At 39.7% G+C, this 15,842-nt stretch overlaps 1 protein-coding gene across 1 annotated transcript in view; it reads right to left on the minus strand.

Annotated features, from left to right (window-relative positions):
* ZNF318 (zinc finger protein 318) overlaps positions 1-15,476 on the minus strand; it is a 20,994-nt gene extending 5,518 nt beyond the window's left edge. Inside the window, exons 1-6 of the mRNA XM_010009728.1 lie at positions 15,337-15,476; positions 9,798-10,431; positions 7,265-8,689; positions 4,182-4,281; positions 3,141-3,427; positions 130-333 (exon numbers count right to left, since the gene is read on the minus strand). Coding sequence (XP_010008030.1) covers positions 130-333; positions 3,141-3,427; positions 4,182-4,281; positions 7,265-8,689; positions 9,798-10,424 — 2,643 coding nt within the window. The 5' untranslated portion in view covers positions 10,425-10,431; positions 15,337-15,476. The remainder of the gene's footprint in view (positions 1-129; positions 334-3,140; positions 3,428-4,181; positions 4,282-7,264; positions 8,690-9,797; positions 10,432-15,336) is intronic.
* Positions 15,477-15,842: the final 366 nt, after the last annotated feature.

Here is a 15,842-nt window from a genome sequence, read left to right on the forward strand (position 1 = left end):
GATAAGCAAATTCTTGAGTTCATTTATTACTTCAGATTCGCTTGTAAAATGTAGTTCTGTGATGTATGTTTTAGTGTTAATATTTATAGCAATATGAAATGCACTTAGTGAAGGAAGCCTGCAACATACCTGTCTGTGTTTCTTATTATGCATGTGTGTGAAAAAGTCAAACATGGTTCCGCAGATGGTATTGCAGTCTTTGCACCAGTGGTTCCCTGCATCATAATATTCATAAATATTGGCCAGCTGGAAAGGATGTTTGGAGGACTGTGAAGAGGATTCTGCTGGCTTCGGGCTTCTACCTCTGGATTTTTCATTAGCAGTTTTTGATTCCTAAATTGAACAAAAGGAAACACTTCTCTAAGACAAGGCAGGGCATACATAATGCTCTAGAACTCAGAACCTGCCTCCAGCAGAAGCCACACATACCAAAAATAAAAATATGTATCACCTGCTTTTCAGGGCCCAGGCTAATTCCTCTGTTTCAGAGAGCTGGTACTGCCGACTAAGACGCTGCATGGCCGCAGTGAAGAACTTCCAATAAGGCTCCCAGATGTAATGGCTGGATGGTTGTAGGTAATCAAGGAACCAAATGAACAAATTCCCTACAGCATGCACCCTTCCCACTTCATGGGTTTCACATAAAGATCTGAGTAATTCCAACTTACAATACTAGCCAAACAGCGCCCAGAAGACCTAAAATGGTTCCCTTAGAAGCATTCAGAAGTTACTGTAAAAGTAGCTTGGATGAAAGCAAAATAAAAAAAAAAAGTAAGAACTGGTTGACTAGAAGTACTTTTATCAGATTACTTGAGAGTTCCTGAATTCTTCAGAAGGCTTGTTTCTTAGCAATAATAGGAAGATGGTGTTTTGTTAATTACCCAAGTATGTAAGGTGAAGCATCTTGCAATTTAAGCACATGATATTTGCACCTACATTAATTTGTACAGAAAGACGCCATACAGTGATACACAAACATTTCAAGACTCTACCCAAAATTAATACTAAACTAACACTGCAGAACAGCAAAACAAGTAATCCCTGATATAGATTATTAATGAGACCTGCTAATTTATATTACAATAGTACTAGATGTAGTTTGAGGTTTGAGTTACATTTTCAATGGCTGAAAACCCCATTATATTATTTCCAATCTGCATGTTAACTTAGCAGACCCGAGTTGGTTGCATGATTTCCAAGTTATTCACTATCCATGTTGAACAAATTTACTTAAGCAGATTCAAAATTCTTAAATAATATCTGCCATACTTGAAATTCCTTTGGATAAACAGGAATAGATTCGCTGCTATTAAAACCACCCCACACAACATACAATGTAAATCAAACAATGAAGAGACACCCAGGCCACTATGTACCCCACAGATACCCATATCCCAGTACAATCTTGGTAGCAGAATAGGAAGTGACCCACTGAATATTTGCAGAAACCGTGTGTGCAAGAACATAGGAAAGCTGACATACTCTCAAACAATGAGGGTATCAACTTATGATCTGCAGGAAATGCATGGAAGGATGTTCATGATGTCTAAGAAGTGTCATTGTTTATGTTACTTACAGACATATACCCACCCAATATATCCTATAAAAATACTATCGTCTCCATCAGAACTTTAAAAAGGCAGTGTTTCTCATATAGGTAGGTGAGAGTCAACTCTTAAACCCAGTTTGTACTTAACCCCAGCTCAAAGATGCCTTTGTTATTTGCTGCTATTTAGAGCCCAGAAGGAATGATTTGTCTGCTTAGTCCAAGGCTCACCTCTGCACTATATAACTACAACACACAGACACAGGTTCAGCCGCAAGGGACCACAAGGCAGCTTGCAAATAAGCAGAAAGGCTTACATTTATGCCATGAGGCTGGCAGAGTCAACCAATCTCAGTGTCAAAAGGCCTGCACCATATTTCTTTTCATTAAAAAAGCTAACAATCAGAATTATGAGGTGAATCTTAGACACTAAAGGCAGTGTCCTACGTGCCTACAGATATCTGAAAGTATCAAATGTTCCTGGCCAGAACTCAGTATTTTCCATGTTAAAATAAGGAACCATAAAAAGGGGATCAAGTCATTATGGGTTTGGACAATACAAACAATTAAAGTTAAAATAATTAAAAATACATTCACACATGCCATATTTCAACAAAAGAAAGCAATATAACTTAATGCAATTTAGGATTTAACAGACGTTGTCTACTTTAGCTTTACAATGTGGTGACTGAAGCAAGTGATTTGTAAAAGTAAGTGAATACTAAACTTCAGTGATGTTTCAAGAAACAACAAAAACAAAATACAAAAACAAGCCTTAAAATGAAAGACATCTAATGAGTTCTCTGAATTAGACCAGGATGAAGCATAAAGAAAAGTTTACAGGATACACAGATTTTCCTCTCTGCAAAAAACATACAGTAAGGTCTAGACAAAAAGCATTTACCATCTCCCATCAGCTATTTCTGTTATATATTTGAATAAATATCTGAAAAGCATGATAATCAATGTCCTGAATACATGCATAACCTTTCAGATGTTACTGTCATACACTACTTCCAAAGTAAAAATTATCTTCTGGAATGCAATAAGCCTGTTTTGATATATCCAGCACTCACTAATATAGACCATGTCAGAGAGACCATAATGATGCATAGTGACATTTCTTAAGAGAGAAGACGCAGCACGTATATAATAAGCATGTTAAGCTGATTTGTTAATATCATCACCTAGTGAGAAGACCAACATGCTCCAAACTTGCAGAGAGTTCTGCTGCTAGAAACATTCCTCCTTGACAGGCCGTTTCAGCAATATTGTAGAGAAAAAACACCTGTCCTCCTGGTATGGCATTGAGACTGAACAGCTAGAAACACTCATGCTACTGTTCAATCCAACCAACACCTCAGCAAAACCAAGATCAGAACCAGTAAGTGGTACTAAACTGCACAAACCCTGAGGGAAATTATAAACACTGATAGACTGACTCTCACCTGCATGCACCATCAAAACCAGCATATGATATGTGATAAACAAATGACATCAAATGATCCCCTCGTAAATGCCTAGGAGCAGCTGTCTCCCCAGTGCCCTCTTCTCTTAGTGGAAAATCATCAGCACGCAAGCCAGAAGATTTTACCTTGTTGGAAGAAGATGTTTTTTCTAGACCTTTTGCATTTTCTGACTTGCTGTTCTTCTCTGAGGAATCTTTCGTTTCCACAGATGGTTTCCGGGGTTTTTCAAATATGTTAATCCCCAGGATTTGTGCTACTTTGTCGAGCTCAGACTGCTTCTTGTCAGCTGCATCAGATTCTTTATGCAGCTCTGAAATCTCCTTCATAATATTCTCTTGTAGTCTGTTCACCTCAACCAACAAGGGGTCTTTGTGTCCATCCTTCTCACGACGTTTTTTCCTCAACATCTCTCCTGAGCCAATCAAGGAAGTAGAAGAGTTGGAAATGCAACAGGAAAAGATCTGTGTAACTATTTCAGTGACAAGTAAAATACTAATATAAAATATTACAGCTAAATCTTGACTAGGAAGTTGTAAAGATGGAACTGACTCTCAAGTACAGCATTACCGTATCTGTCTTGTTACACAGCTCTTAACAGAGGCATCATAATCCTCAAGAGAGAGAATCAGTTTAATTATCACTATTTCCCTGCGTGACCAAACAAGCTGAAGTTAATCCTACATTCTAACCTGAAAGTATCATTTTCCAAAGGTGACGGAAAGTAGTTATTTTCTTGGACCAAACAAAAGTTTTAAAAATAAAAATTTCGTTCTGTCTAGATAGGAGTTATCCTTCTCCAAGTAAGATTAACAAAAAATTGAACGGCATAATGACATCTTCAGCTACCATTTCCCACTTCTTCTAAAGAAGCACTAAAATGCACAAAGTGCAATTCATTTAACTTGTCAAGTTGCCAAAGAAGATGCAAGAGCAACTGTTTGCTTCAGTGTAACAGCCCAATTTTGACATAAATAATTTTAATATAGAAATTAACTCACAGTTTCCTCAAGAGTTCTGCATTGCCCAGAGTGTGAAAATATTAGTTCTAAGCTATAGACTATTCTTATTTCGGTCTTCACATCTCCTAGCAGGTACTAGGACTTGTGATACATCCTAGTGGGGAAAAAAAAAGTGTGGGAGAGGTGTGTGTGGTGTGTGCACTGTACCTTGTTGTTTACGAAGCCTGTCCAATTCAGTCTTGAGATAGTAAAGCTTCTTCTGCCGTGCTTCCCGTTCATTCTTCAGTTTTTCCCTCTCTTCTATCACCTAAACAGATTGGAAGCAGACTGGGTTTTTTTCTCTTCCCAACACAAGTTAATCAGTCTTGAAAGAATGACAGCAGGACCTCAGTTTGCCAGTCACAGACCACTGCTCTGTGTTTTTGAGCATTCTAACACAAATACACCTCTTCTTCTGCATCTTCAGGTAACTGTATCATGCGCTCATGCTTCAACCCTATATGAAGGCGATTTTGGTTTTGGGCAGCGTATTCCCCGAAATAGCTTTTTTTGTTGCACCATTTCCCAAGACACTTAGGCTCAGCTGACTATATTCTATAGGGGTAAGCAAGATCATGCTAAATAGCTCTCCAAAGCTCATGCAGTTTCTCTGCAGCTACCATGTTCCATCAGTGACAAAAGATCTCACAGCCCTTCGTCCTTCCTCCTGCTTTGACTTTGGCTGATTTTAGCTATTATTTAGGCTTCTGCTTCAATCTGACCATAATTGTATCACCAGATTTCATATTTTGCAGGCATAACTGTCTGAAAGGAAACAGCTGGATGATGTTTGGTTCTTGTTCAGGAAGGTAAACTGCATGAGGAGCTCACAAATCTGCTTTTCACTGGTTTTCACTGATTCTCACAGAAGGAAACCTTATGCTAAAGAACTTTTAATTTCCTTCTTGGCTTCACTTTTCAAGAGACAAGTCCCATTTTTTTAACTTTCATAATGTTCTTAAAGCTTACTATTGACTCCTTCCTTGAACAAACAACAAATGACCCAAGGCTTTGTCTTTCCTAGAGTATTATTATGACTATGGCAATGTAGATGTGGGCAGGATCCATAGATCCTGCCCTGAAAAAGCCCCAGAAGGAGTTCTACCAGTATAGTTGTTGAGCAGTGAAAGCTCACTTATCTGCTGGTGTTGCACTTTGTGTAAGCACCCCTCTTTAAGTCACTTCAAAAAAAAGCAGAGAGGTGATCTCAGTCCAAAAATTTAAAGTGACTTCTTCTGAGCCTCTCTTGGATTCAGTTGTCCATCCTTCCATGGACTGATTTTCAGGAGTGTGATATAATCACTGAGTAGGCAAAAAGCTTCCAGCCTCTGTCATGTGCTGTTCTTCTACTAGCAGATCTAGAGGCACAATATATCATTAGCACAGCTACAGTGAAAGAATATCTCTAATGCAGATATGCATATGTAGATGAAAATTAGATATGACTGGCAATGTGTGCTTGCAGCTCAGAAAGCAAACTGTAACTGGGCTGCACAAAAGACATAGCCAGCAGGTCAAGGGAGGTGATGCTTTCCCTCTACTCTGTTCTCCTGAGACCCCACCTGGAGTACTGTGCTCAGCTCTGTAGCCCCTAGCACAAGAAAGACATCGACCTGCTAGGGCCATGAAAATTATTTGAGGGATGAGAGAGTTGAGATTGCTCAGCCTGAAGAAAAGAAGGCTCTGGGGAGACCTTACTGTGGCCCTTCAATATCTAAAGGGGGCTTACAAGAAAGACAGAGACTTTTTACAAAAGCCTGTAGTGATAGGACAAGGGACAACAGTTTTAAACTAAATGAGGGTAGATTTATATTGGACCTAAGAAGAAATTTTTTACAATGCAGGTGGTGAGGCACTGGCACGGGTTGCCCAGAGGAGCTGTGGATGCCCCATCCCTGGCAGTGTTGAAGCCCGGGCTGGATGGGGCTTGGAGCAACCTGGTCTATTGGAAGGTGTCCCTGCCCATGGCAGGGGATTGGAACTAGACGATCTTTAAGTTGCCTTCCAACCCAAACCATTCTATCATCCTATGGTCTTATTTTAATGACGATGACTGAGTGGAAACCAGTTTGAAAACCCGAAAAACCCTCAGGGCTCTTCCAGTCCTTTGACAATTATACGCCCACAGTTTCCTATTTCAAAATACATTCTTCCCCACTAGTCTCTAATCTCCATACAAATTAAAGTAACTAGAAGAGGAAAACATTAACACCAAGTAAAGAACAGTTTCCCTTAAGTTCTTCTGATTTTGTTATTCTTGTAAGAGATGATTAACACAAATGTAGAGGGAAAATTACATCTGAATGAAAAAATTCTTTAGTATGTGTTCTATTGGAAGGTGTCCCTGCCCATGGCAGGGGATTGGAACTAGACGATCTTTAAGTTGCCTTCCAACCCAAACCATTCTATCATCCTATGGTCTTATTTTAATGACGATGACTGAGTGGAAACCAGTTTGAAAACCCGAAAAACCCTCAGGGCTCTTCCAGTCCTTTGACAATTATACGCCCACAGTTTCCTATTTCAAAATACATTCTTCCCCACTAGTCTCTAATCTCCATACAAATTAAAGTAACTAGAAGAGGAAAACATTAACACCAAGTAAAGAACAGTTTCCCTTAAGTTCTTCTGATTTTGTTATTCTTGTAAGAGATGATTAACACAAATGTAGAGGGAAAATTACATCTGAATGAAAAAATTCTTTAGTATGTGTTTAAGAATGTCTAATACGGGTATAACCATGGTATTATTGTACCATGTTCAGATGGAACCTCCTGTGTTTCAGTTTGTGCCCACCATTTCTTGTCCTGCTACTAGACAACACCACCAAAAGAAGTCCAGCTCCATCTTCTTTATCTATCCCTTCACATATTTATATATCTAGATATTTTCAGGTGTTTCAATACCTTAAGCTCAGCACAATAAACCTAAACTGTAGCCACCATGTGTTTTTCTTCTAACAAGATTCTGGCTGGCCCCAAGAGCTTAAACTTTGTGCTTGGTTTAATCTGTGCAGCCATAACCTATGTATGACCAAATTTTGGGCATTTTAAACTCCTGTTGTTTTTTTTTAATTGTCACAGAGTAATACAGACAAATGCACAGAAAACTTTAACAAAAGGAAATTTCGTCCAACTGTTTTTAAACTGGAGCCACTCAGGTATAAAAAGGCACACCTGGATAGGAAAAGCTTCTACCCCAGCAATCAAGTAGTCCAACATTATTCTGCTATATAATAATAGGTAACATACCTTCTGCTTTTGAGCTGCCCGGTTTTTCTCATCTGACATCTTTTCTGTGTTATTTTTGAGAGGGTGTGAAGACAGACGAAGGGGCACTTTGGAATGAGCAGGAGTGGTAGGGACATGAACAAGCACTGAACCATCTCGTTTTAAATCAGGGACATCCTTTCCCATAGAGACTGTCTCGATCACTCGGAGATTGGGACGCGTGGGGTTCGCTGACATAGCCATAGTAAGAAGACCATGAGCTTCTGGCAGCGTAGGATTAGGTTGCTGGGCAGGGGGGTACATGGTCCAGCCAGGGGCTGCATATGCCATATAGTGCCCATATGCATCGTATCCTGGAGGAGCCATTGTGGGAGGTGGATAGTTTTGGGGCATTTGAGTGGGAGTGAACTGGGAATAGTTGGGAATTTGATATTGAGAAACAGAAGTGGGTGTAGGCGGCAAACCAGCAGGAGCTGGTGGAACTGAGGGTATGAGAGAGACAGGAGGAAGAGACTGTTCTGGTGCACATGGAGGTATATCCTGTCCCACTGGCTTGTTCTTAATATATTCTGACTTCTGAAGAGAGCATGCATCTTTAGACTGCTGGAAAGAGACTGGAGGTGATGCTGAGCGCTGCTGGCCTGACTCAGGAGAACGAGTGTCACTTCGGCTGCGACGCAAGTCCCAAGGGTCCAGTCTGCGAGAATCTGAAGAGCGACGATCAGGAGAACGAGACGCCAGCTTTTTGCCATGAAGGCGTTCCTGGGTACGAACAGCCAGTTTTCCAATTTCAGCAACACCAATGTCAAGTCCAATGGTTTTGAGTAAGTCATGGATCTTCGCATACTCAGCATTAGGCTCTTCTAAAGGATCCAGCTTGACAGCTGGAGCAGGAGAAGGAGGTGGGCTCACTTTCTGGTTTATTATCTCATTGCCACAACTCACTGGAGGCTTCTGAACAGGGAGAGATTCAGTTTTGGTGTCCTCATCCTCATCGCCATAAAGAAATTTCTCTTCATCCTCAATGTCAGGAAAACTACGCCTCCTCTTCTCCTGAGCACTTACAGAATCAGCCATCATGCCCAGAATTCGGGAGAAACCACTGCCATCCTGACTGGCCCTTTCATGAGGCAGTAGGAAGTCAGTAGGGCGATCAGTAGGCTCTGACTTGGGTTCTACCTTTTCCTTGTGACTTAAGAAGCTTCCAAACTTCTCTTCAAAAGTGAAAGAATCTTTGGGAGTCCCAGAAAGGGGGCTCCATTCATATAAACCATCACGCAAGTCCTTGTTTGCAGAGTCTACAACAGAGTCTTTGTTAAACCCTTTGAGAAAGTTCTCCACTTCAGAGGCAAAAGGAGCAGTGTCGTTGCTCTGGGACAAAGATGAATGACTAGAAAGAAGAGGAAGATCCTTGCTGGGAGCCAGACTGCTTGAAAAGCCCTCAGGCTGAAAGACAGAGACATTACTACTTACTACAGCACCTTCTGAGGTGACTGTGCACCTCACAGAACAAAGGAACATACTAATTTATCGAGTTCTAACTCTGAAGAGTTAGAGAAGACAATATACAATTTAAAGAGAACAAACGATTACAAAACAAGTTGCCTAGCGATTCTGGAATGTCATGTCCAGCAATGAATGCTTATCTCAGAGAATACACAAAATCATAATTTTATTTCATTATTTTTTTACAAGCTAAGAACTGAAACTTTTAAACTGAAACCCCGTAACATAATTTTGGCTACACTTTGAGTTTAATCACAGACAAATAGGATTTCATCACCTTAAGACAGGTAAATCAACTGCACTGGGGTTATTCCCAGTCATTTCCTCAGATATGCATATTAATGCCATGTTAAATAGCATTTCCAAAAATAGGTATAGGATGGGATCCTCAGTATTGGAGCACCTCCTGAGACAAACACGTCATTGTCAAACCAACACTGATCAGTACAACAGGAAGGTCAAAAGTGATACGGTAGATCATAAGAAAAGTCAATTTAACACAGTGGTTGCAACTGCGTATCTTTCCATTGCTCACATTTTGAGACTCAGTTGATATAGCCTGGGTACAAACTAAATACAGTCGATCCCAGCCTACAGTCTGAATGGGATAAAAATAAGGAAACTCAAAGATGTTTTCAGCCAGAGGTACTGGGGATGCATTAGCTAATTCTCTATGTCTGTAATAAATAAAAAAGAAAGAGGGACTGTAACAGGTGGAAAGCTTTGATCAGCGTCCTGACTGCCTGTGGTACAAAAAGGCTCAGCTTTTCTATAAGAGCTGGCCCAGTTATCAGCATCCTGGACTGAATTTCAACAAAGACATTTTATTCTGTCTCAGGTTTTATATATATATGATTCTTGATTAAATGTCTTCACTGTTTAAAGTTTCTAATGCAATCCTAACTTGTATAGGCCTGCTAAAAGATACCTGTTCTCTTGAAGACAAGAAAACATAAAGATTTGGGGTTTCTATTTTGGAAATCAAACTAACGCTCACATCATAAAGTGACTGTTTTGTTAAGTAGAAACATACAGACAGAGATCAAACCTGAACAGGAGACTCTACTTCCATCTCCACTCGTTTCTTCAAAATAGATTTTTTTGGCATGGATGGGATTTCCTCAGGCCTATATGTATACCGAGGCTCAGAAGTCTGTAGTGTATTTGTCAAGCCAGGGATCACATAACCACTGCCTGAAATATCATGATTCAAGTTTCTACTACGCTCTTCTTCTTCTCTTTTCCGTCTTGCACGATCAAGCTCTCGGAATTCTTCATTCAGGTACGATGGGCTTGGGCTTCTACTGCGGCTACGGCTTCGTCTGCGATAGTTTCGTGTTCCTGATGAGAAACCCTGATGCTCTCCACTCACACCATGCATCTTCTCATCTTTTTCATACCGTGGACGCTTTATTTCTCGTCCCCTCTCTTCTGGCCTCAACGGGTAGGAGGATTTCCTGAGTTTATCACCATCTCTATCAGATCCACGAGGCAGCTCTTCTCGACGACCATAATGTGGACTATAATCTGAACGATGGAGAAAAACATCTCGACTGCGGTAGTCTTCATCATGTCTCATGATGAAGGGACTTGAAGGTTGCTCTTCATGTGATGGGTATCTCTCAAGGCCTCGAGGACATGAGAGGCCTCTAGTGAATATTGGACCATCAGCCATATCATCCCTGTGTAAGAGAAGCATAGAATAAATATTAAGTACTTGAGTCAGAGTAAACTAAGTCTTATTCCTATTCCAGAGTAAGAAATTTCCAAATCAGTTTCAGAATAACACCACCATCACTAAAGAGAAGCAACATCTTATGTATTTAAAGGGCAGGGGAGAGAAGGAGACTTATTTTTAATGGTACTATACATCCCTCCTAGGAAGTCACCTGCAAACACAATGACATGAACATTTCAACTCATACTGCAGAAGGAGAGCCTTGAAACATTGATCAGATGGCCTTATTTCTGTGAAGGTGAAAAACTACACATTTTAAAAAAACCCTTACTATCATATTTCAGACCACAATCCCTTTCCTCACCTTGCCCAGCAAAACGCCAAGGTCACATTTCATATGAATTATTCAAGGCATAATTCACTTTCAAACTGGCAAAGCAACTAGATCCTCTTTTTATCTTTAGCTGTGGACAAGGACCACAAATTCTAGCACTGTTTTCTGGTGCAACAGATCCGTAGACAGGACTGTCACATTAATTGCTATACCCAAAAAGAAGCACATTTTTTGATATCTATGAACCTGGGATAGTAAATGTAACAGCATCATTCTTTCGTGTCAGCTGGTGCATTATTATACACAGTAGACACGCAACTGGCACAACATCAAAATAACTTGCTACATCTCTTAGAGTATCTTCTTTTGGACTGATTCCTGCCCAGACCTTCAATTTAGGAGTACTATTTTAACTAAGCTCTTTTTCCCCACCCCTAAGAACTTTTCTGGGACTGTTCTTTAGATCTGATAGAAGCAAACCAAACCACTTTAAAATTACCAGCTGCTGGTTTTACTCACAGGTATTTCAAAAATCTAGCAAGATCCTCCAAGAATTGTAAGAAAATGAGCTCCCTAAGTGAAATCAATGGGACAGAAAGCCTACAGAAATGTCTTTCCTGAGTGACTGAGACAACGACTTGAGATAAACTATATACTGCCTGAATACTCAAAAATCACCTTCTCCTACTCAGAAAAGACCTTCTATAGATCTGAGAAGGGCAAATCAAGTCATGCCAGACTACATCTTCAAAAATATTTGCACATGAATTACAACCGCAGTTTTTAAAGTCACCAGGCTGAAGAATAACAGACAAAAATAGACAAGGTCTTTTTCTTGAGTATTTTCATAGTTTACATCGGCATTCTTAAAAGCAAAACAAACATAAAACTGTACTTTATCTCTAACCTGAATAATACCAAAGCATTTTGTATGTAATTAGATGCTTTACCAGTCCAACACATCTTTTAAGGCGAATATGGCATATGCCAGTATCCAAAGTATTAGATGGCATCTTTCCAGTTTCCAGCAAACTATGACATCCACCCCCTCCAAAAGCACGAAAATACCTAAAAAGTAGCTAGAATTAAATTTAATACATAAATGCTGTTTACAGTCTACATAAAGTTACATCTATCCCCAGTGTTACCTTTTCTGAGAGGCTGCTAGACCTATACAAGCTGCATGAACACACCTGGTGGAGTAACAGATGTATTTCACCATATAACTTCAGCTGATTTTTGTGAAATAACTTGCATAAATGCTTGCCAGATGTCACCTACAATTCATATGCTCTAACTGCAGTGACAAAGCAGAAAGAATACTTAATCATACTTTGGAAAGACAGGAACGGCAAACCTACTATATTTCCAACTAGAAAGCTGTTCCAAATACACTTTGAACAGCTAAAATGAAAATTTAAAACCTGAAGGTTAAATACAGACGTGAGGAAAGGGATTACTTGCCTTCCAGAAACTGTGATTCTTTGAAGTACACTTTCTGTAAATAAAATCCAACAGCGATATGTCCCTTTTAACTGTTAGGGGTGGTTTTAGCCAGCAGTGTCCACTACAAGCTGTTGAACCCCTGAGAGAGAATACAAGGTGGTACCACTGTGACCATCCCAATTCCTTCACCACACAAATCCACTACTAGAATTTTCAGTTTCAGAGAACAGACCACAGATTACGTAGTCATGGTGCTTCAGAGAACTACAACTACTGTAAGGTAGATTAATTTTTGGCATATATATTTACATAGGCAGAAACAGAAATAAAAGTCTGACAGCAACCAACAGGACTCCACCTTAACACACAGTCTTTGAATAGGAAGTCAGATGAGCTGTTCAAGCTCAAACCAACTGCCACTCTTGATATTATGCCAAAAAAACCCCACTATTTCAGAACACAGCTTAATACAGACTACATCTCTGAAGTAATACGGTCTAATTTTTTGGATTAACCTCAGATGAATGTATTGGTGGGATGCTCTGTATAGCTTGTGCCAGCTCATATAGTAGCAAAATGTCTTAAAAATACTGACGCAGGGAGAGATGGAAGACAGGGAGAGGGATAAGATATATTCTTCACTTTAACAGACCGAGATTTTGGAATACAAAACAAACACAAAAAAATACTAATCTGTTGAAACAGAAGACTGAAGCCACTTAGGTGACCTTAAAGTCACAGGCCAGCAGCATTCGGTATGCTTACTTAGAAATTCACAGGAGGTAAGCTGCTCTAGAAACCTGGGGCAGGTTCTTCCAGATGTTTAGGATGGACCTGCACATGCACACACCCCCTGAGAAACTCTCCTGGGGCATCCTGATAATCCACTGCTGCAGAAGAATCCAAAAGCATCCCTGATTTCCATCTTTGGTATCTTATTTCCTTTATAGGTTAATGAACCTCTTACCATTCCAAGGCCCTGCAAATTACAGAGAATAATTTGTAAAAGAGATTGCTTGAAATCTCTGAGTACTTAGCAAAAATATTTGAGTATAACTAAATTCAGAATTACGTGCTCCAAAAGCTGAAAAGACATGTTCCGAAAACACTATTTTTAATTTTTTTCTTTTTTTTTCTTTTTTTTTTCTTTTTTTAATGAGAATGAGAATGAACCACATGCCAAATAAGAATGTGACATGCCCAGTATTAAACCGAATGATGACTCACAATAAGGGCTACTTTAAAGCTCAGTGATAGATGTAAAGTCAGTGTCCTGGTATCAAGGCAGCCTCTCAGAGGGGAAAACCAATACATGACCAAAAAAACCCATGAAAAACAATTTTCTTAACCAAATAAAAGTGTCTTTTCAAAACAACCCAAACGGCTAAACAGTGAAGAAATCTGGAAGTCAGAAATAGTATCTAGAAGATTTAGGAAAAGCTAAGGGATCACTTGGTTGTCACACACTTTAAGGTTCTGGACAGTAGGCACCAGTCAGACAGGTGCAGCCAGCATAAACAGACTAGATTTAAAAAAAAAAAAAACAAAAAAGTAAATCACACTGAGTTCTTGCATACCTACACTACAAATATATGGGAAGCCACTTAAAAACTGCGGTCTACACGGTCTCACTTCCTCTTATTCTCATTCTGATTCAACTTATTTTTATCCTTCTCAGGAGCCTATTCTGACCATTTGTTTACATCTATAGGTCCTGTAACAGAGAGAAAGTTCATCATTTTCACTTTTATGTTAAAACAAACCCCGTTGCTGCTGATGTTACTTCTAACCATGCATCATAACCACAAAACAGGTTATATATAAAACCTCACTGGAGAAAAGGAAGCAATGGGACAAACACACACACACACACACACACCACCCGTTCCCCAGCCCTGCATGTCCTTAATGTGCCAGAGCAGTGCCAGTTCTCCTAAATACCATTTCCTGCTCCTTCCAACCTCTGTATTCTCCCTGGGCATATGCACTCATTTAATTCAGAACACTGCAGATTGCACAAGGGATTTATAAATCGAACACTGATCCCAGGAGAACTGAGGTAAAGGCATAAAAGTGACAGTACTGAAACCCAAACTCTCATTTGATTTTCTGCACCTGCTGCAACTTAACTTTACGCTTGAGAAATGCAGGAAATTCACTTATTCTGCTCACTTCCCTCTTTCTCTCCCTTTCTCTTTTTTATTTTTTTTACCAGTTAGGGATATTTGCATCAAAATTGAAGTTATAGTGCCTTTTTTTTTTTTTTTTTGCATTTGATGCTTATGCCTGACCTGAAACTGCAATTGTATGTTCTGGGTCACAAACTGTGCCATCTTCACAATTCAAGACAAAGAAAATTATTTCATTTGCACAAAGTCTTCTGATTTTACTTCTTTTGCCAGATTATACCTGTTCTCCTAAAGAAGACAAAGATTTCCCATCAGTATCTACTAATATTTATACTTCACTGTTCACAGCAGTATTTTTAACATAAAAGACATCTCTTCATTAAATATGTTTCTCTCAAATTCCAGACAAGGGATCCTAGGAATTCTAACACTTATCATGTATGAAACTAACTATGTTCACTTGTCTTCTGCAGTTTTTGAAGTCAAAATAATAAATTTTCTTCAAGTTACACCAGAGCTTTCTTCTGGACTATTCTCAAAAATCAGGGAAGTAGATTATTCCTCCCAATAAATTAGAAAGTTGACGCTTTATACTATCTGTGAACAACTTTCCTTTCAGTCAGGACTAGGTAGGTTCATAAGAAATAGAAGAAGGTGGCTGAAGCTGTGAAATGTCAAAAGCAGCAGCTCCCTCCCACAATATACTCCAGGCACTTTTAGTTTATAAGGGTTTAATAAGCAGTTGACAAAAATCAGAGAAGAAATATCTATGTAGAGTTACTGTGAACACAGGAAGCTATTTTTGTTCAGGAATCCCCTGCACCACAACTTGCTGGAGGCTGGGGGAGTACTCCAGGGAAGCATCACTACATGCCTGCCCTCTTACCCTTGTTCCCTAGGCATCCACTGGGCTAATTAGATGTTTGGTCTTACCCAGTACAGCCATTCCCATGTTCCTACTGTTTCACATGCTTGAACCCCCATCTGCAGAGGACCATACCTGTCACTCAGGTTATCAATTGGTGAGCCCAGTCTATCAGGCAGCCTCCTTCGCTCTGGTGTGCCAATGCAATACCGGTCATTACCAACAGTAATCCGCAAACTCTGTTCCAGTGAAGACTCAGAGCGGAGACTCGGTGAACGTCTCTGTAAATTGAAGAAAGAGTGCAAGCCCATCAATCAGGGAATTTTAATCTCAGCCATAGAAGGGCAAATGACTCTGCTCTGCTTAACATGTGAGACTTGGGGTTGATGGATCAAATGAAAAAATCAAGTTACAAGAACAACTGTTCCAAATATTTCAACTGTCTTTAATTACTAAAGAAAGGGGGCAGTATTGACTGCATTGCAGTTCTCATCCCAGCTGCTAATAACATGCTCTGTATTTTCATTATCTAGAAGGGAAATTTTCAACTCAAAATGTATTTCATGAAGTACCATTTTGGAAGGTGGAAAAACAGAAGTTCAAAAAGTGTCAGATTTGCTGCTGCCCTTCTTTCTTTGTAG

Source organism: Nestor notabilis, unplaced genomic scaffold, assembly GCF_000696875.1.
Source record: "Nestor notabilis isolate BGI_N333 unplaced genomic scaffold, ASM69687v1 scaffold22, whole genome shotgun sequence".
Lineage (NCBI taxonomy): Eukaryota > Metazoa > Chordata > Aves > Psittaciformes > Psittacidae > Nestor > Nestor notabilis.